A 20,617-nucleotide genomic window follows, 5' to 3' on the forward strand; every position below is an offset into this window, starting at 1 on the left:
TTAAACTTAATCGACTTAATCATAATCTCTAGTAAATATCTGATCTGATCTAAATAGCGGTTTGACTTTTGTCTCCGTCATTTCATATCCAAATCAGACACAAATTAGAAAACGACTTGCATGCTATCCAAAAACCAGATTGTGAAGCACTTAGTGTGCAGTACTCCGTGTACTCGGTGTACTTACTTGGTGCCAAATCGCAACTCAAATGTCTGTTCAGCTTATCTTCCAGCTTTAGCAGTAAGGTCAGCTGTGTAGGAAGAGGAAACGGCATATTAGGACGTGGTGTGAACCGTGACACAGATGACATGCGTGGGAATTAAAAGACTCACGTGATGCTTTGCTCCTTCCTCCACCGGCTCAATGTTGCAGTGCATCTGTAGCACCTGAAAGAAAAGATGATAACTCGATGAACCTGGCGAACAAACGGGACACTAAACGGGACGCTGATCAGATGTAGGCTCTTCTTACTGTTCTTTGTATTTTTACTGGCTCGTGTTTATTCCCATGGAGTGTCCTGACCTCAGAGCACGTGATGCTTAAACTGTTAAGACTATGGACTTAAGGCACTGCTGTTCTTCCCAGGACACATAAATAAATAAATTAACTTCGACAATTCAATTCGAGCAATCTTCACCTCAGCCTGGTGAGTCAACAAGGTGAAAATGCTGCCAATGACGTGTCCCCAAGTGGCATGACTTTCTCACGTTACACACGATCTCGAGTAGGAAACTGGATATTTGCTCAGCAGTGAATCCAAGTTTCCATCTACGGCGTTCAGTAAATAAGGAAAGGCTAAATGATACGTCTGACCCCCTGATACGTCTCCCTTGTAGTAATTTGCAAATCACAGACAACACAAACCAGCTCAGGTCCGTTAATGCGGCTGACTTCATCTAACCCTAAAGCTTTGTGTTGCTCACCTTCCTGGTCTCGAGTTCTGCAGGTTCTGGCGTGGGGGTTTTCACAGAGGGCGGGACGATGGGGGACTTCACTGCCTCTTGCTGGGGCTGTTGAGGGCAAGGCATACCAAACGCAGTCAACGGATAGATCCCGTTCCTACACGTGGACGAGAGAGAGCCTGAATTTATTTTACAGCGAGTTTACTTCAGCAATCCTGGGTGTTATCCGTGACTCTGCTTCATCAGACCACCCCATCGTTCAGTCGTTTCACGTGACGACGCAAACTACGTTATCGCAGTTCTCACCTCACATCTTCTAGGAACTTGTCAAGCTCAAGTGCTGGAAACTGGGACAATCTGCAGGAGAGTGAGAGAGAGAGTGAGAGTGAGAGAGAGAGAGAGAGAGAGAGAGAGAGAGAGAGAGAGAAGCTAGTAAACTTTCTTTAAAGATTCACATCATTCCACACTGCCTGATTAGAAAGGAGAGAGAGAGCAAGGAGAGAGAGAGCAAGAGAGAGAGAGAGAGGGAGAGAGGGAGAGAGAGGGAGAGAGAGAGAGAGCACGAGACAGACAGGGAGAGAGAGCGTGAGACACAGACAGAGGGAGAGAGAGAGAGGGAGAGGGAGGGAGAGAGAGAGAGAGAGAAGGACAGGGAGAAAGAGGGAGAAGGACAGGGAGGGAGAGAGAGAAGGACAGGGAGGGAGAGAGAGGACAGGGGGAGAGAGAGAGAAGGACAGGGGGAGAGATAAAGAGGGAGGGAGAGACAGACAGGGAAAGAGAGAGAGAGAGAGAGAGAGACAGGGAGAGAGAGCGTGAGACACAGATAGAGGGAGAGAGAGAGAGAGAGAGAGAGAGAGAGAGAGAGAGAGAGAGAGAGAGAGAGAGAGAGAGAAAGAAACTCACTTCAGCTGCATTTCCTTCATCTCCATGATCACCCAATTGGGGTCCATGTTCTTAGTAATTTCCTCTAAAGCGTTTTCAGGGATCATGTCTACAACACAAAGCAGATTGTTGTGTTAAAGCCCAATGTAGGAACACCCCTGTGTCACCTCAGGACTGAGTATTATCTAAAAATAAATAAATAAATAAAAAATCAGGCTTTTAAGGAGTCTTACAAATAAAATAGCAGCAGCATTTCCATAAGAGATCTATAAAAAGCCACAGTGGAGAAAAGGAGACTCACGCTGATGGCTGACGATGCAGTGTGCTGCAAGGAGCTTCAGCTGAGGCACCTCAAACAGAGCCTGGTGGAAAAGCAGCTCTCTAGCTGTGGGCCTCTTACTGGGGTCGGTCTCCAGACACTTCTGAATGAACTCCTGCAGATTCACACACACAATCCACAACTTACACGAGCCGTAGTGCAAACAACTAGAGGTGAGTCCCAAATCATATACTTACTGTATGTACTGTATGCTGTTTTATAATATAAATACTGTGAGCAGTGTGAATAAGAAGTGCAGAAGAAATACCGGGTGTGAAACTTCATACACTCAGGTTTGCTTACGTAGAAAAAAAAAAAAGCCAAGGGCCCTGACACTGGACAAGAAATTACCGTATCGATGGCTGACGACGCTCCGGTGAATGTAAAGCTTTGTGAATGTTTTTTGAATTGGTCCACGATGTGAGATTCATTTTTCAACATTTTAAATTCCCTGTATTTTATTTTGACATGTAATTTAACATGGACTAGGAAACATGGACTAGCCTACACTGGTAAATAACTTCAGAGTTCCATTTGAGACGATACCACACTTCTAACATTTGTACACTGGAAGATAGAGTACAGAGTGCACAGTGTAAGTCTTCTGGCAGTCAGGAAACTAATATCCAAGGCACAACTCTCTGTGTGTGTAAACATAACTATAGAATTATTTAATGCGAGAGAGGTTGTGATATTCTTCATAAACGCAGTGAAACACTAATCCCGGACTCACTCTCTGCAGGGGGTCCTCCAAAGACTGGATGGCATTGTTAATGGCTTCTGGTGACACGTATGATGACTCTCCGTTACTGATTTCCAGCACGGCCATCTACAAGCAGAGAGATTGAAATGAACCAAAATGAATTGAAATGCCTGGCTGGGGAGAGAGAAGGAGAGAGAAGGGGAGAGAGAGAGAGAGGGAGAGGGAGAGGGAGAGAGAGAGAGAGAGAGAGAGAGAGAGAGAGAGAGAGAGAGAGAGAGAGAGGGAGAGAGAGAGAGAGAGAGAGAGAGGGAGAGAGAGAGAGAGATTAACACTTGTCACACTCATCATGGACTCGTCGCTCACCTCTAAGGCGCACATTCCGAAGGAATAAATGTCCACGGCTGTGGTGACGTTAGTAACATCTGAGGTGGGGAAAAGAAACGTATCGAATGTTTACAATGACAAATAAGTCTGCACTGAAGTATTCAATAAATTCGAGGATCAAAAAGGTCCATTACATCCGTATTCTGGTGCAAAGAAATGCAAACTCTTCTGTTCCTCCCGACACGTTTTAACGTGATTGTTAATGGTGTCTGGAGCGACTGTGAAGATGAAGACAGAAGAAATCACAATATTAACACACAAGATCTCACACACTTCTCTTTCCAATTCATATTTACTCCGTCGCTCGTTATAATATTTAGTTTGTGGTTAAACCGCAACAGAAGCTGATGATTTAATTTCTGCACCAGGACAGTGGTGGACAGGACAGGACCAGCCTCCAGTACAGCGATGCTAAATATATTACATATCAAAGCTTAATAATAAAAGACTTGTTTAATGGGAGAAAATCTATAACGGCAGAAATGATCTTTGTTTAACATTTATTAAAGGAGTCTCCAGTGTCAGTGCTTTTAACTTTAAGTATCAGAATTTTAAGTGTCAGAATTAAAGCTGTAACATCGAGAGAGAGAGAGAGAGAGAGAGAGAGAGAGAGAGAGAGAGAGAGAGAGAGAGAGAGAGAGAGAGAGAGAGAGAGAGGGGGAGAGAGAGAGAGAGAGAGAGAGAGAGAGAGAGAGAGAGAGAGAGAGAGAGAGAGAGACATTTTTCCTGTAAAGTCTACGGAAACAATAAATCCAATTCAGGGTGGAAACACATAGGTTTGGCTTTATCACATCACCTTGTCACTGATTATTTCTTTAAAACAACATGATAAAGTCTTACATTTCATACTGGTGAGTTTTTGGGGTGTTTCCAGTTCTGGCTTTCAGTAAAGTGACAAAACAACTTTTTTTTATTTTTTTGAAAATGATGATGCAAAGTTGTAACCAGGAAACGCGAACTGCTTCATTTTTAAAACTGACCCCACTTTTTTTTTTTCACAAACAAACAACCCCTACTAGATGGGCGACCCACCTGAGCCGATCTTGATGAGGCCGTTGTGCTGTATGAAGATGGTGTCGCAGGTCAGGTTCCCATGGATGATGGGGGGGTCACATGAGTGCAGATAACTGAAGAGACGGTAATGACAAAGTTAGGAAAAACAATCACAGCAAAAGAGAAACATCACAGAAAAAAAATGCATTTTTTTTTCTTTCTGTACTCCATTAAAAATACAGAATATCAGAATTTCTCCAACAATTTGCAAGAGAGTAAAATAAATAAATAAAAAGACTTGCTACTAGTCACCACGATATACTACGAGTTAGTTAGTTAGTTTATGAGCTAGTAAGTTTTAGTTAAAGGAAGCAGTTAATGGAGCAAAGAAATGCAAGGGTTTATAACTGACCTTAAAGCAGATAATATCTGAGTACACCACCGTTTCCATGCCTACCAGAAAAATAAATAAATAAATAAATTTAAATGAAAGTTCAGGCTTTGTCTTTAAACTCGGTTCATTCATATATTTCACTCTCATTCATATAAATCGGCTTTTATATGTCTGAATCCTTCATACCTTTTCATTCATAGTCTTGTGATTTTTCTTTGTCTTTTTCAGAAACTGCTTCAGACTCCCTGAGGACATGTACTCAGTTATAAAAATAACCTGATGGGAAAGAACAAAATGTCATTTCAGTTTAACACGACACCGAATAATACAAAACAACCGCACGGATCTCTCGGAAAAGTACGGAACCTTTTCCAGCTGTACTCGAAGGTTAGAATAAAGTTCTGAATATCATTTTATGGCACAGTGCTACCAAACTCTCAGAGCTGAATGGTTTCTATAACTGCAGCTCTGACATCAGTGTAAATGAAAAATCAAGCTGTCATCGTTTCTATAGCAACAGCTCATGCACCGGAACATGTATAAAGGATGCTCCATACACTCTAGGGTTAATAATAAAGGCAAATTTGTTGATATGTAGTTTTCTGTTAGGAGATGTTTATATAAAAACATTTGACAGGCTGTACTGTTTTGTTTTTATTTTAATTCAAAAAAGTACGAAAAATAAATAAATAAATAAAGAGAGGAGAAGGAGAAAGAGCAAGAGAGTGTGAGAGTGAGAGAGAGACGTACAGAAAGAGAGACAGAGAAAGAGACAGAGTGAGAGAGACAGAGAGAGAGACAGAGAGAGAGAGACAGAGAGAGAGAGAGACAGAGAGAGAGAGAGACAGAGAGAGACAAGAGTGAGAGACACAGAGACACAGAGAGAGAGCGAGAGAGAGAGAGAAACAGACAGAGATAGAGAGAGCGAGACAGGGAGATAGAGCGAGAGAGAGAGACAGAGGGAGAGAGAGAGTCTTGTTAGGTAACAACTGATCGGGGAACTAACTAGTCTCAGACTAAGTGTCAAAAGGGACTTTTTAAAAAAAATTTAGAGAGAGAAGTAGAGATGAAACACTTCCGGACCTGTTGTTAAAATCCACCTTACTCAACACCCCACTGCTGATTATTGTTCTATAACAATATGCCAAAGATAAGAGTTTAAGTCAAATTTAGATAGATTGCGATAGACAGCATGATTGGGTGAAATCGCTTTCATTTTAACGCCACTGATTAAATCTGAATCATCATTTTAGAAGGTTTATGTTGAGTAAAATCCGTTATCAGCTCTGTATATGGTAAGCTGAGAAACAGGAGCGAGGGTAATGATGAGGATGTAGATAACATATCCCAGGATGTTGACTTTTCAAACCTCCTTTATGATACATTTTCATACACTGAAGGTTTTACTCCTGAGTTAAAGCACATAATAAACCTGAATCGAGGCAAAGCTGGCTCCTTGTCACGTCACGTCACGCTTCGCTGGATCACTTACTCTGGCTCTGTTCTCCTTCACGTCGGCCCAGTACTTGTGAAACTTCACGATATTCAAATGCTCCAGCTGAATCAGGTTATCGAAAACTGCTTTCACTTTTTCCTGGAATGCAATAAAAATGCCATTAAATCGTTATATGATTTTATGCCTGTAGAATTAAAGTAATTGTGTCCCTTTAAGATGAAAAAGTAAGATTAAATTCCATGTCCGCCGTTTAATTAAAGCCCTGCTTAAGAACAAACAAACAAATACAACAAAAAAATAAATGTAGTGTGTAGAGAGAGAACAGGCACTGGAGGGAAAAGAAAGCAATAAAGTTCTACGACTTTGTCTCGTTCGCCTGCGGATCCGTCCAAGTTTACCTTATTAGTAACATGACCTCAGTCACGGTGCATCTGTTTTCAGAGGCAAAATGTTGGCGTGCTCTCAATATGTGTCCCAAAAAAATGGCACTGGAGTAAAACATGCCAGAACAGGAGCACAGTCGAACTGTCAAGGTTGCATGCGCATAATCAGAGAAAAATATGTAAATATATATACATATATGTCGTGTTTCGAACCCATGACCTTCTGATCAGTAGCCCAACACCTTAACCACTGAGCACTGTGTGTGTGTGTGTGTGTGTATATACATACACACACACACACGTATGTACGTATGTATGTATACACACATTCCAGTCAGATGTCAGATTTACTCATGATCCAAAAACCATGAGCTTGTCATGTAGCGCCGGAGCATTTGTCACATTCCGGTTCGACGTCTAATTCGATCTAATTCGTACCCGAGTGCTTTTATTGTGTTTAATTAAAGCACAGGATGTGCTTCTGCGATCAGGAGCATAGTGTGTGCAGAAGACAACATGCACAGATGGCTGAACGGTTGAACTGAATTTAATTGGTTTAAGGTAGTTAACTCTCCCGAAAAACAAGACGGTCAGTGCAGAGAAACAGCTGCGTGTTTTCGAACGAGTCCAAGGGGATTAGGTTTTTTTTTTTTTCAGGGTGGGACAGCCAGACAAAAGAAATAAATAAATGAATAAATAAATAAATAAATAAATAAATAAATAAATAAATAGAATATGAAAACCATTTCCACGGAACTGGAATCATAGCGAACGGCCTACGCTTAAAGATACCATTATCGTCGTTATTAATTCTTTACTAAAACAAACAAGGAACGTTATGTAGAAACACTGTTTTTAAGCCTTTGTTTCAGAACAAGTGCATTATATTGCTGGAAAAAAACAGTGAGACACTATGTATTTAGTTTAGTTTGATGTCAGTCGTTTTATAAACACACCCCATATCAATCCTGAGGAGAAGTTCGATGTTTACGGAGTTGTAACTTGACTTATAGCAGTTGAACGCGAGGGCAATTGAAATTGATGTAATTGCAGTCCTCGGTAATGTTAATCTGACTGCAGAGCTTCTAATTATGGAAATGTGGGTGGGGTCAAAAAAAAAAAAGAAATCCAAGTGTTTAACCATTAGAGATTTGGTTAAATCTTTCCTAATGCAGGTCGGCTCTTCAAAGCCTCCATCAAACACGCACCCCATATTTGAGTTCTGTATATAATCTTACACACACATTCTCTCTCACACACACACACACACACACACACACACGCACGCTCCCACACACACACACACACACGCACGCTCCCACACACACACACACACGCACGCTCCCACACACACACACGCACGCTCCCACACACACACACGCACGCTCCCACACACACACACGCACACACACACACACGCACGCTCCCACACACACGCACGCACGCTCCCACACACGCACGCACGCTCCCTCACACACACGCACGCTCCCTCACACACACGCACGCTCCCTCACACACACGCACGCTCCCTCACACACACGCACGCTCCCTCACGCACGCTCCCTCACGCACGCTCCCTCACACACACGCACGCTCCCTCACACACACAAACACACTCCCTCACACACACACACACACTCCCTCACACACACACACACACACACACACACACTCCCTCACACACACACACTCCCACACACACACACACTCCCTCACACACACACACACACACTCCCTCACACACACACACACACACTCCCTCACACACACACACACTCCCTCACACACACACACACACACTCCCTCACACACACACACACACTCCCTCACACACACACACACTCCCTCACACACACACACACACTCCCTCACACACACACACACACACTCCCTCACACACACACACACTCCCTCACACACACACACACTCCCTCACACACACACACACTCCCTCACACACACACACACACTCCCTCACACACACACACACACTCCCTCACACACACACACACACTCCCTCACACACACACACACACTCCCTCACACACACACACACACACACTCCCTCACACACACACACACACACTCCCTCACACACACACACACACACACTCCCTCACACACACACACACACACTCCCTCACACACACACACACTCCCTCACACACACACACACTCCCTCACACACACACACACACACTCCCTCACACACACACTCCCTCACACACACACACTCCCTCACACACACACTCCCTCACACACACACACTCCCTCACACACACACACTCCCTCACACACACACACTCCCTCACACACACACACACTCCCTCACACACACACACTCCCTCACACACACACACACACACACTCCCTCACACACACACACACACACACACACTCCCTCACACACACACACACACACACACACTCCCTCACACACACACACACACACACTCCCTCACACACACACACACACACTCCCTCACACACACACACACACTCCCTCACACACACACACACACACTCCCTCACACACACACACACACACCCTCACACACACACACACACTCCCTCACACACACACACACACTCCCTCACACACACACACACACACTCCCTCACACACACACACACACTCCCTCACACACACACTCCCACACACACTCCCTCACACACACACACTCCCTCACACACACACACACACACACTCCCTCACACACACACACACTCCCTCACACACACACACTCCCTCACACACACTCCCTCACACACACTCCCTCACACACACTCCCTCACACACACTCCCTCACACACACACACACTCCCTCACACACACACACACACACTCCCTCACACACACACACACCCTCACACACACACACACACCCTCACACACACACACACTCCCTCACACACACACACACTCCCTCACACACACACACACTCCCTCACACACACACACACACTCCCTCACACACACACACACTCCCTCACACACACACACACTCCCTCACACACACACACTCCCTCACACACACACACACTCCCTCACACACACACACTCCCTCACACACACACACACTCCCTCACACACACACACACTCCCTCACACACACACACACTCCCTCACACACACACACACTCCCTCACACACACACACACTCCCTCACACACACACACACTCCCTCACACACACACACACTCCCTCACACACACACACACTCCCTCACACACACACACTCCCTCACACACACACACTCCCTCACACACACACACACTCCCTCACACACACACACACTCCCTCACACACACACACACTCCCTCACACACACACACACACTCCCTCACACACACACACACTCCCTCACACACACACACACTCCCTCACACACACACTCACTCACTCTTAAAGCTAAACTGCTTAGTCAGTTTTGCTTTACCTCTTGCAGTTTGAAGTTCTTCCTTTCGGAGAACATGACCTCATTCCACACCACCTCCACACCCTCCTCCGTGTCCATTGCCAGGTAAGCATTGTCGATGCCTGGAACGTTTCTCTGGTTGACCTGGAAAATTTAAGAAGAAAAAAACACATGTTCACCCTCTCTTTATCTATGATTACAGTATTCGTATTTATGAAGAAAAATAGCAGCAGTACCTCCTCTCTGCGTTTCTGCCAGCGTCCACACGGACTCTCTTCCAGGATCTCAGACTCGTCTTCGCTTTCCTCTTCTTCGTCTTCGGTCGCTGTCGTAGGTGCCGGTGGAGCTTGTGTTACCGTGGACACCGGAGGAGACACAGAGGAGACACCTTGCCCGGTGGGGGTGGAGGCCCCTACCTCTGACTTCGCCTCCATGGCAGAGGTCTGAGCAGTACCTTGTTTTGCTTCTCCTTCAGACATCGCCGATGGATAACCGGCAGCTCCGTGCACGAGCTTGGCTTGAAAAAACGAGGTCGGGACTGCTCGCACCACAAGGGTGGGAGACAAATATCTGCAAAGCAGAGCGCATTAAAGACAGACGTGTCAGACTGTATAACTCATGTCAGTAATTAATTAAAGGAACACTCCAGCAATCGAACAGATCAGTAAAGAAAACAACAGAAAACCTGTTTACTTCAAACTCATTTATAGTGCAAAACATAAAGGCAGATGTTGATTTCACTCAATAAATGCATAAAAAAAATATTTAATGACGATTCAAATAAAAAGTACAGACAGTGCTCTGGAAGGAAAGTATGTCTCGTTAGGGAAGGAAAGAAGAAGAAAAAAAGACTTCAGTCAGGGTCAACATTTTGAAGCGAAGGGTTTCCTTGAAGCTGTTCACCATAGGACCATTCTACTTTTTTATTAACTCCATTTCAAATGATTCACTGAATCTTTTTGGTCAAGATAGATTCATTCCTTTATTGTTCATTTAAGTTCTAACAGATTTATTCTTCACTTGTTTAATAAATCAGTGAATCATTTTGTTCCTGTCATTGTTCATTTACAGATTCACATCTCTCCAACAAATCACTGAGTCATTTCAGGCAAGATAGATTTGCTCTCTTCTTGTTCAATCACAATTCTTGTTGAGTGAATCATTTCTGTTATAACAGATAATCGTTGAACTAATGTGGTAATTAATTCTATCAAAATGGAGGGTTGCTACTTTATAATTAATCAGATCAGTGTTTAATTAACATATTTTGTTTGGTCAAGACTCAGCAACTTCCCTCTCTTGTCCAAGAGATCATGATCTGTGTCAGCAATTAAATGAGGCACTGATCTGAGCTGGGAATTTTTTAGTATTTCAGTGCAGGTAATAGGAGACTGAATTGGGCTGGGTGTCTTTTCCTAATCACACACTTGAAGCATATTATAAAATAATGACTATTGGCTTTTTTTAATACTGCTCAGGAGGTGGCATGACTCCCTGAGCAATCTGTACACAAAACAAGTCAATGAACGATCCATTCGGCTCAACTGACTGAAATTCTTTTCAAACATCTTCAACGTGACTTTCACACAATCGTGTTCTTTACGTCAGTAGAAGGCTTCATACGTTTATCTCTTTTAATTCATCTCTCTGACTATTATTCACCTTAAATCACAAATACACAGCGAGATGATAAATCGTTACAGAGTACAGGTGTAGAAGAAAATTTTCAGCACCGAGTGTGTTAAAAAGAACGTTCAGAGAATGACGGCTGCACTGAATGCTGAATGACGGAAGGAACGAGATTCTTCTGCGCCGTTCTCTGTAAATCTAATCACTGTTTATCTTCCTAAAAATTGCAGAAGTGTTTCAACTCATGGCTGCAGAAGTTGAGCTGTCTGTTGATTTGCATTCGAGCCGGTCGAACTCGTTCCACATGCCTGCTGCTTTAACTGTTCTAGTCCCGTGTCGCTGCTCCGCTTCACGTCTTCCTGTTCTCTCTGCTCCAACACACCCGAATCACACTGCGGTTCATGACCAACTTGATGACCTCATACAGATGTGTTAAAGCAACGATTCATTAATGAGCTTAGTCCAATACCATACTTTTTGTACAGCAACACACTGCTTACTTGGGAACTTTAAACATAGTTATAAATGGATGAAAAATAGACGCCCCAGTAATCAATTACAATAGACTACATTGTTTTGGTGTCGAAGGAACCAAAAAAATTCTCTGACAGCATGACCATTCGCGAGCTTTTTTTTGCTTTTCTATACGTCACAAAATCATGCAAATTAAAAGTGTGACGTCACCGGACAACTTTTTTTAAAGGGCTGAAAAGAGTTCAAGAGAGTTCAAAAAACTCAAGAGAGAATCCAAGCCAGTGGTTTGAATACAGGTGCGATTCAACGTACGCTGGACGTGTCAAGAAATAAAATAGATCATTCAGAACCAGAAACAGGTCAAAAGTGTGTGTTTATTTTTTAGACGTGTTTACTCACCTTGTTCAACCGAAGATTGATGTCTACAGTTTAGCCGCACAATGAGCATCCAAATATTATCCCTAGTACGTCCACAGTCATACAAATTACCAATATCGAGCAAAAAACTCTGTAAACTAGACGAACGTGTCTGTAAAAAAATAAATAAAAAGTCTGTTAGCGGCGTCTGTGCAGAGGGGCGTGATCGAGATAGCTATGTATGCTAACAATACTGAGTCGGTTCGTTGAATCACCTTTAAACTAAGATGACTCCGAAAATGTCACTGTATAAAACATACCAGATAAATAGTCAAATCAAACCAGTCAGCACAAACTAAGCTTTTGTTTTTACCTCAAGCTGAAGCTAGTTAAAAGAGCTAGGCTAGGCTCAGCTAAGCTAGGCTAACTGTTTATACCGACGTCTTTTCTGCTCGTTTGTTTGTTTTAAACACAACTCGACAAGCTCTACGTAGTCTTAAAAACGATCAAAACTGCCGAGTGAATGCTTTTTATTTTAAGTAAGTCGATAAAAAACATTTCGGCGAACGCTACATATAAATGGCGACAGACATACAAGCGACACCTTCCGCCGTGCTACTGTTCGTGTATCCACACACGCACCCGACAAGAACCCCGCCTCTTTGCTCTGATTGGTCATGAGTTTGAGTGTAAGAATTATCCACCAATCGTAGTGCAGAGATAGAACAGGGTTTTGTGTAACCAGCCAATCATTACAAAATAATCAATAGTGAGTACGAATATGGGTAGGGGAAAAAACGAGTCGGTGCTGAGGCGGTTATTCTTCTTCGTGGGTGACGGATTCAGGGTTTTGTGAGGCCCGGCGCCGTCTTGTGATGTTTGATTGATTAAAAACATCTAGGTTTCTTTCTGAAATAAATTCTGTAATAATGCTTTGTGCGTTCATTAATAAATCACAAATAAAGGCATTTTATTTAGTGTTCAGAATCAGAATCATTGGTTTAGAATGTCTTCCAGAAGGCTAAATGAAAACCGCACAAAAATTAAAATGAGAATACTTTTTAAATAATTATAAAAAAATACTAATAATAATCACAATAATAATCATAATAATACAGTAATAATAATAATAATAATAATAATATGCTTAAAATATAATAAAATATCATACAAAATATAAATAAGTTTCCTATATAAATCTATCCTAACAAAACAATAAAACCATATCTCTTTATATAAAAATCTCTTTCCATTTGTTACAGGAACAAATCCTTTTTTCCTCTGATATCTGATCCAGAATTTTATTTATTTGTTTTTGTTTGCTTGTTAATTGCTTAAATGTTTGGTTTTAAATGCTGTAAACAAACAAACACGACAGACAGACAGACAGACAAATAGATAGATAGATAGATAGATAGATAGATAGATAGATAGATAGATAGATAGATAGATAGAAAAAACCTTCTTTTTGCACTATGACACTTTAACTCTGGACTTGCACAGCACAGTGCCACTTTATACACATCATACTGCACATGGACACTTTAAGGACAATTAAAAAATATTTTTAATTTTGTACCGCCAACATCCTTTCACATATATTTTCATATATTTTATATAGTTTACACTTTTTATTTATCTACCTCCTTTTGGTATTATTTTTATCTTTAATTCCATCTTTCTATGTTTGAATACCGAACAGACGTAAAAAGCATTTCAGTGCATGTTGCACTCTGTATGTATGTGTATGTGACAAATAAAATTTGATTTGATTTGAGATACATGAAGACAATAACCTCTGCACTTCATTTCCAAGCTAAATTGTTTAATTTATTTATAGATTTCTTAGTCTTTTAATAAACCACATTCGTTATTAGCAAACATTTATTCAAAATTCATTCTAAATAAACATGAAACCCTTATGAAATATTCATAAAGTTTATAAATGAATAAATAAATAAATTAAAATAAAATAAATAAATCCTTAACTAAATCATTACATACATACATACATACATACATACATACATACATACATACATACATACATACATACATACATACATAAATGTACAATTATGTATTATATATAATTCCGAAGCAGCCAATATTTAATGCTTAAGTTCCTTCACTTGCCATTTTAGTGGCCAAAAGAGGGAGAGAATGAGACCCAGCTCCTAAATCTATTAATAGACCAGGCAACAAGGATGGCCGTGTATGTGTGTGTGTGTGTATGTGTGTTTATTAGAGATGGCAGAGGGCACAGGGGTATGACTCCAGGAATATCAAGACACTCAACGTGTGAACAGGCGAGAAGAAGAACTCAGCTAAGAAGCTTCAGCAACCTGATTATTTCATTTTGCCTCCTACTGCACCAGGACTAATCATGAGCAAGAATCCGAGTAGTAAACTGAGCAAAAATGATAAATATGAAGAAAATGAGAAAGTGTCAGAAACGAGAGCTGCTACTACAGAAGCGGCTCCTGGGGCTCCTGGGGCCGTGTTTCAGGCACCAGGGAATCTTTACTCAGCCATTCTGAGCCGCAACGAAGCCGTCAAAGATGCCAAGAGACTGAAGGACTTCCTGGAGCTCAGAGATAAATACGTGCGCAAGAAGGTGTTGTTTAAAGATCCACTGTTCCCTGCAGATGACTCGTCTCTTTACTACAGTCAGAAGTTCCCTCTGAATCTGGTGTGGAAGCGTCCCTCGGTAAGTGGACCACACCTGCTCTCTCATCACACATCACGATCACGTGATCATCTCACTGCTCGATACTTTAGAGTCTTATCTACTTTTCATTCTGGCTTTGTGACCTTCATGAAGCGTGCGATTGTCACTTTTACTTTCCACAAACGTTTAGTAAACTCTATATGAACAATGAAGAATCCATTATAATGCTTTATAATGCGTTACACCACAAAGCTGGTTGATTTATGTTGATTTGTTTTCTATAACAGCAGCTTTGATAGCTTGTTCTAACACACTGCCGTTTCTAGGGCAACACCTCATACACATCACTGTCTGACTGCATCTTGATCAATAAAAATGGTATTAGACAAATCGTTGTGGAATTAGAGAAATAAAACTCTGTAGGTTCTGGGAAAGTAATAAACTTTGGGACTCTAAGAAGAACTTTTGATTATTTTCCAAAAAGGTTAATGGAAATCATCTTATGGAACATTTTCAATTAGTAAAAAGAAGTGACTGATGTTCTGTCTATGAGTCTGATATAAAATGGGTTTGATATCAACATTTAAAAAGAAAGACGTTCAATCATCAACATGGACACAACAAAACAGGAGCAAAAACTCAATTTGCTGTGAAAAAAAAAAACATTTTACAGGTGTTAAATTCTAATCCCTGTGATTTACTGCTGCTTGCAGATGAAATAAGAATAATAAATAAATAAATAAATACATGCTGCAGGAATGTGAGCGTGATCCGGCTGCATGCTGGTGGGATCTTAACACAGTTTTGTGGCTCTCGAACAGCTGACACTCCACAACTCTAAGAGGTGGGGGATAAGAAAGAAGAGAGAGGGAGAGAGAGAGGTTGTGTGTGCATGTGAGCGTGCATGCATGCGTGCGTGCGTGTGTGTGTCTGTGTGTCTGTGTGTGTGAGAGAGAGAGAGAGAGAGAAAGAGAGAGAGAGAGAAAGAGGCTGTGTGTGTGTGTGTGTGTGTGAGAGAGAGAGAGAGAGGTTTAGTGTGTGTGTGTATGTGTGTATGAGAGAGAGAGAGAGAGAGAGAGAGGTTGAGTGTGTGTGTGTGTGTGTGTGAGTGTGCGTTTGTGTGTGTGTGTGTGTGTGTGAAAGAAAGAGAGAGAGGTTGAGTGTGTGTGTGTGTGATAGAGAGAGGTTGAGTGTGTGTGTGTGAGAGAGAGATAGAGAGAGAGAGAGGTTGAGTGTGTGTGTGTCTACAGAGAGAGAGAGAGAGAGATAGGTTGAGTGTGCGTGTGTGTGCATGTGTGTGTGTGTGTGTCTGTGTGTGTGTGTGTGTATACAAAGAGAGAGTACAAACCTGATAATCTGCCGCTTTCACTGGCTGTGATTTACTGTACAGCTATAACAGCAGCTCTGACAGAAATGTGGCTTTGAATCACAGCTCATAACCAACACTTATATAAACAGATCAGTTCATACACGTGAAGCGCTTTATAAAGAGACGTTTATTTAACATTTAGTGAAGAAAACCTTAACTTTAAAATCATGACCAGTGCATTTTTGTCTCATTAACACCATAAGTGAGAGAGAGAGAGAGAGAGAGAGAGAGAGATTTGCTGTGGTATAATCAGAATAAAACACTGTACTATGATTTGGATACTAATCAACAGTACAGTATCTTTGTGGCTATCTATCTATCTATCTATCTATCTATCTATCTATCTATCTATCTATCTATCTATCTATCTATCTATCTATCTTTTGATTATATATCTTGTACTATATAGTATAATTTATAAAGAGTCCCAAAATGACTGCAGTCTATAAACGACATGCAAACGCTGTCCACTCGACTCCGAAATGTGTCGGACGTTACAGCTACTTGCGTCGTCATGGCAGCATTAAAGTTTGTCGTAAATCTAATTATAAAGTCTTACCTGAAATTTGTTCTTATAAATGCTTCTTTAAAAACAAATCTTGTTAAAATACTTTCCACTCTGCAGTGTGAAAGTTTTTTAGTTTTTTTTTTGCATAATAGGCATATATGCAGTCACAATGAGTATACAGTTGTGTTCAAAATTATTCAACCCCCAATGCTGTAAATGGTTTTAGGGAATTTAGTGTACATTTGTAATTGTATTCAGAATGAAATCCTACAAGGACTTCTTAAAGAACCATATGCAACTAAAATGACATCAATTAGTTTTGTAATACAGTAGTAAATGTTTCTTTTGTGAATTCTTCATTGACATAATTATTCAACCCCTTAAAGACTACCACTCTGAAGAACAGAGGTTCAATGAAGTGTTTTCAATCAGGTATTGAAAACTCCTGTGGATATCAGGGAGCAGCAATAAAGCCTAATAAGCACCAATTAGGCAGCTTTAAAATGACTGTGATACTCAGCTCCTTCTAGACATTTACTGGTGTGGTTACAAACATGGTGAGGTCAAGAGAATGGTCCAGGAAGACAAGAGAACAGGTGATTACTCTTCACAGGAAGGGCAATGGCTATAAGAAGATTGCAAAGATGTTAAACATACCAATAGACACCATAGGAAGCATCATTCGCAAATTCAAGGCAAAGGGCACTGTTGAAACGCTACCTGGTCGTGGCAGAAAGAAGATGCTGACTTCGACTGCTGTGCACTACCTGAAGCGTAGAGTGGAGAAAAGTCCCCGTGTGACTGCTGAGGAACTGAGAAAAGATTTGTCAGATGTGGGTACTGAAGTTTCTGCTCAGACAATACGGCGCACCCTGCGTAATGAAGGCCTCCATGCCAGAACTCCCAGGCGCACCCCCTTGCTGTCCCCAAAGAATAAGAAGAGTCGACTGCAGTATGCCAAAAGTCATGTGGACAAACCACAGAAGTTTTGGGATAGTGTTCTGTGGACTGATGAAACAAAATTAGAACTGTTTGGGCCCATGGATCAACGCTATGTTTGGAGGAGGAAGAACAAGGCCTATGAAGAAAAGAACACCTTGCCTACTGTGAAGCATGGCGGGGGGTCAATCATGCTTTGGGGCTGTTTTGCTTCTGCAGGTACTGGGAAGCTTCAGCGTGTGCAAGGTACCATGAATTCTCTTCAGTACCAGAAGATATTGGATGACAATGTGATGCAGTCCGTCACAAACCTGAGGCTTGGAAGACGTTGGACCTTTCAACAGGACAATGATCCCAAGCATACCTCCAAGTCCACTAGAGCATGGTTGCAGATTAAAGGCTGGAACATTTTGAAGTGGCCATCGCAGTCACCAGACTTAAATCCGATTGAGAACCTCTGGTGGGACTTAAAGAAAGCAGTTGCAGTGCGCAAGCCTAAGAATGTGACTGAACTGGAGGCTTTTGCCCATGATGAATGGGCGAAAATACCCGTAGATCGCTGCAAGACACTTGTGTCAAGCTATGCTTCACGTTTAAAAGCTGTTATAACTGTAAAAGGATGTTGTACTAAGTACTAAGATTGAATGTCACTTGGGGGTTGAATAAAACTCATAATGATGTGAGCTCAGAAAAGACATTTGTGGTTATTTCATTATAAATGTTATGTTATATTTGTCTGACCTACATGTGCCTCTTTGATTTAATTGTAAGCAGGATGACTGAATGATCATAATCAATGTCAAACCGACCAAAACAATCAATTTCAGTGGGGGTTGAATCATTTTGAACACAACTGTATCTTTATTTCATCTCTATCATTATTTTTCACAACATAGAATCGTTTCCCTAGACTAATTTTAGATTTGGTTAACAGATTAAATTAACCTGACCTACAGGTTTGTGTTATAAGAAATGATTGACAGGTGGTATATAAATTTAGTAGCGAAGCTGATATGGTGACATTAATGTACTACATTGCTGACAGTCGTTATGTTACAGGCTCTTCATTAAACCTGCGGCTCCCAGGTTGGCCTTTAAAGACACCCTGCAGTGAAGACGTGAACGTGACACATTGACAGGAGAACGGAAATGTCAGTGCGGATGTATACGGCATGCACATCGTGCTACAGATCCCTAGCTGTGTGTGTATAATCTTTTTAATTTGCACTGCAGTGGAGCAAAATTTAACAAATTGCCTTAAGGCCACTGAGGTGTATAACACAACACTGAGGTGTATATCACAACACTGCGGTGTATAACACAACACTGCGGTGTATAACACAACACTGCGATGTATAACACAACACTGCGATGTATAACACAACACTGCGATGTATAACACAACACTGCGATGTATAACACAACACTGCGTTGTATAACAACCGTGAACGACTGCAGTTATATTTCTCTCAAAAGAAAAGTGTCACAGCTGCAATCATGCAAGGATTGTTGAGTTTAAATCCTAAAATGGCTTTTAGAAATCACACAAACAACACCTTAATTATTAATGATGTGTGTAAGTGTGTTAGTTTCACTAACTTACAGAGAGAAGCGTAATTAAAACAATCCGCGATTCATTTTTTTTAACCTCACAGGTATTTTTATCCTTTTAAATACAATGTGAAAAAATGTCACTTTTTTAATTGTCACTTATAGCAATTTTTATTGAACTTGAAGAAGTCTTTTACTGAAACCATGTGTTGGAAAGATTGATTTAAGCCTTTAACAATAAAGGTTTGAGTAACAGCATAATCACCTATATGGACCAAAAGTATAAAGTAGAACTAAGTTCTTAACATCATGACTAACATCAACTATCATGACATCAACAACTAAGATAACATCATGTTCTAAACATAACTTATATAGGCTAAAGTCAAAGTGAACAGCTCTTCATATTGTGAATTGAAACACATATATTCCCTGTATTTTATTCAACTGCTAATGAGAAACAGCTTATTGCAGTTATGCAAATATATAAATCACAGCTGATTCCCCCCATGTAGGAACCACACTCAGGTGTTGAGGTTTTTTCAATCGCATGATCATATGTTCTAAAAGAGGACTCTTTGGGTTAATCTTGTGTGGAAAAGGAACAATATAGAGCAACACAAAGAGGGAAAGAAAGAAAGAAAGAAAGAAAGAAAGAAAGAAAGAAAGAAAGAAAGAAAGAAAGAAAGAAAAAAGCCTGCATGACGGAAAGGAAGGCAAGTACCAGGACAAGGGAGAGGAGTGGGGCAAGGACAAGGACAACGGAGAGGAGTTAGAATGTGTGGTGGTGCTCAAAGAAGGACCAGAGCGAGGGTAACTGATCAAATAAGAGCTACTCTCATTGACCATGTCATAAACCACGGGCTATCATACAGAGAGGCTGGTGAACGAGTACAGCCAAATATTGCTTCTCCTACAGCAAAGTGTAAATAATTTTACCATTTACTGTATTAGAGTGACTGTATGCCTCTGGTCTCCAATATGTAACTGTATTTTGTCCCTCTAAGGATTCAATGTCTACCTCCCTTAGGGGCAGAGGAAAGCTCTTGAATGAAGAACAGGAACTTGCTATTGTCAACATGGTGATTGCTGACAATGAAATAAAATTGAAGGACATTCACTCCAGAGTTGTAGAGGACAACCTTGTCTTTGGGAACATTGCAGCAATCAGCATAGCATCCATTTCTCAGACTCTAGCTAAACACAGAGTCCAAATGAAACAACTATACAAAGTTATTTTTGAAAGGAACAGTGAGCGCATCAAAGAACTCCATCACCAATATG

The 20,617-nt window shown here is 41.3% G+C and overlaps 2 protein-coding genes across 6 annotated transcripts in view; one reads left to right on the forward strand and one right to left on the reverse strand.

Moving 5' to 3' along the window:
• nrbp1 (nuclear receptor binding protein 1) overlaps nt 1–12,936 on the reverse strand; it is an 18,663-nt gene extending 5,727 nt beyond the window's left edge. Inside the window, exons 1-17 of one of the 2 annotated variants that reach the window (XM_060866132.1) lie at nt 12,571–12,936; nt 12,338–12,467; nt 10,072–10,405; nt 9,857–9,979; nt 6,070–6,171; nt 4,764–4,853; nt 4,596–4,636; nt 4,223–4,317; nt 3,325–3,408; nt 3,170–3,228; nt 2,837–2,932; nt 2,086–2,218; nt 1,806–1,893; nt 1,209–1,259; nt 924–1,059; nt 333–386; nt 187–250 (exon numbers count right to left, since the gene is read on the reverse strand). In XM_060866132.1, the coding sequence (XP_060722115.1) occupies nt 187–250; nt 333–386; nt 924–1,059; nt 1,209–1,259; nt 1,806–1,893; nt 2,086–2,218; nt 2,837–2,932; nt 3,170–3,228; nt 3,325–3,408; nt 4,223–4,317; nt 4,596–4,636; nt 4,764–4,853; nt 6,070–6,171; nt 9,857–9,979; nt 10,072–10,314 (1,459 nt within the window). In that variant the 5' untranslated portion in view covers nt 10,315–10,405; nt 12,338–12,467; nt 12,571–12,936. The remainder of the gene's footprint in view (nt 1–186; nt 251–332; nt 387–923; nt 1,060–1,208; nt 1,260–1,805; nt 1,894–2,085; nt 2,219–2,836; nt 2,933–3,169; nt 3,229–3,324; nt 3,409–4,222; nt 4,318–4,595; nt 4,637–4,763; nt 4,854–6,069; nt 6,172–9,856; nt 9,980–10,071; nt 10,406–12,337; nt 12,468–12,570) is intronic. The other variant, XM_060866134.1, reaches the window with a different exon arrangement.
• A 1,620-nt stretch (nt 12,937–14,556) lies between these two features.
• Nucleotides 14,557–20,617, forward strand: part of capn3b (calpain 3b) — a 31,175-nt gene continuing 25,114 nt past the window's right edge. For all 4 annotated transcript variants that reach the window (XR_009648096.1, XR_009648095.1, XR_009648097.1 and 1 more), the window contains exon 1: nt 14,557–15,005. Coding sequence is in view for 1 of the 4 variants with exons in the window: in XM_060866135.1 (XP_060722118.1) it covers nt 14,682–15,005 (324 nt within the window). In the remaining 3 variants the exon portion in view is untranslated. The remainder of the gene's footprint in view (nt 15,006–20,617) is intronic.

Source organism: Tachysurus vachellii, chromosome 3 (assembly GCF_030014155.1).
Source record: "Tachysurus vachellii isolate PV-2020 chromosome 3, HZAU_Pvac_v1, whole genome shotgun sequence".
Classification (NCBI taxonomy): domain Eukaryota; kingdom Metazoa; phylum Chordata; class Actinopteri; order Siluriformes; family Bagridae; genus Tachysurus; species Tachysurus vachellii.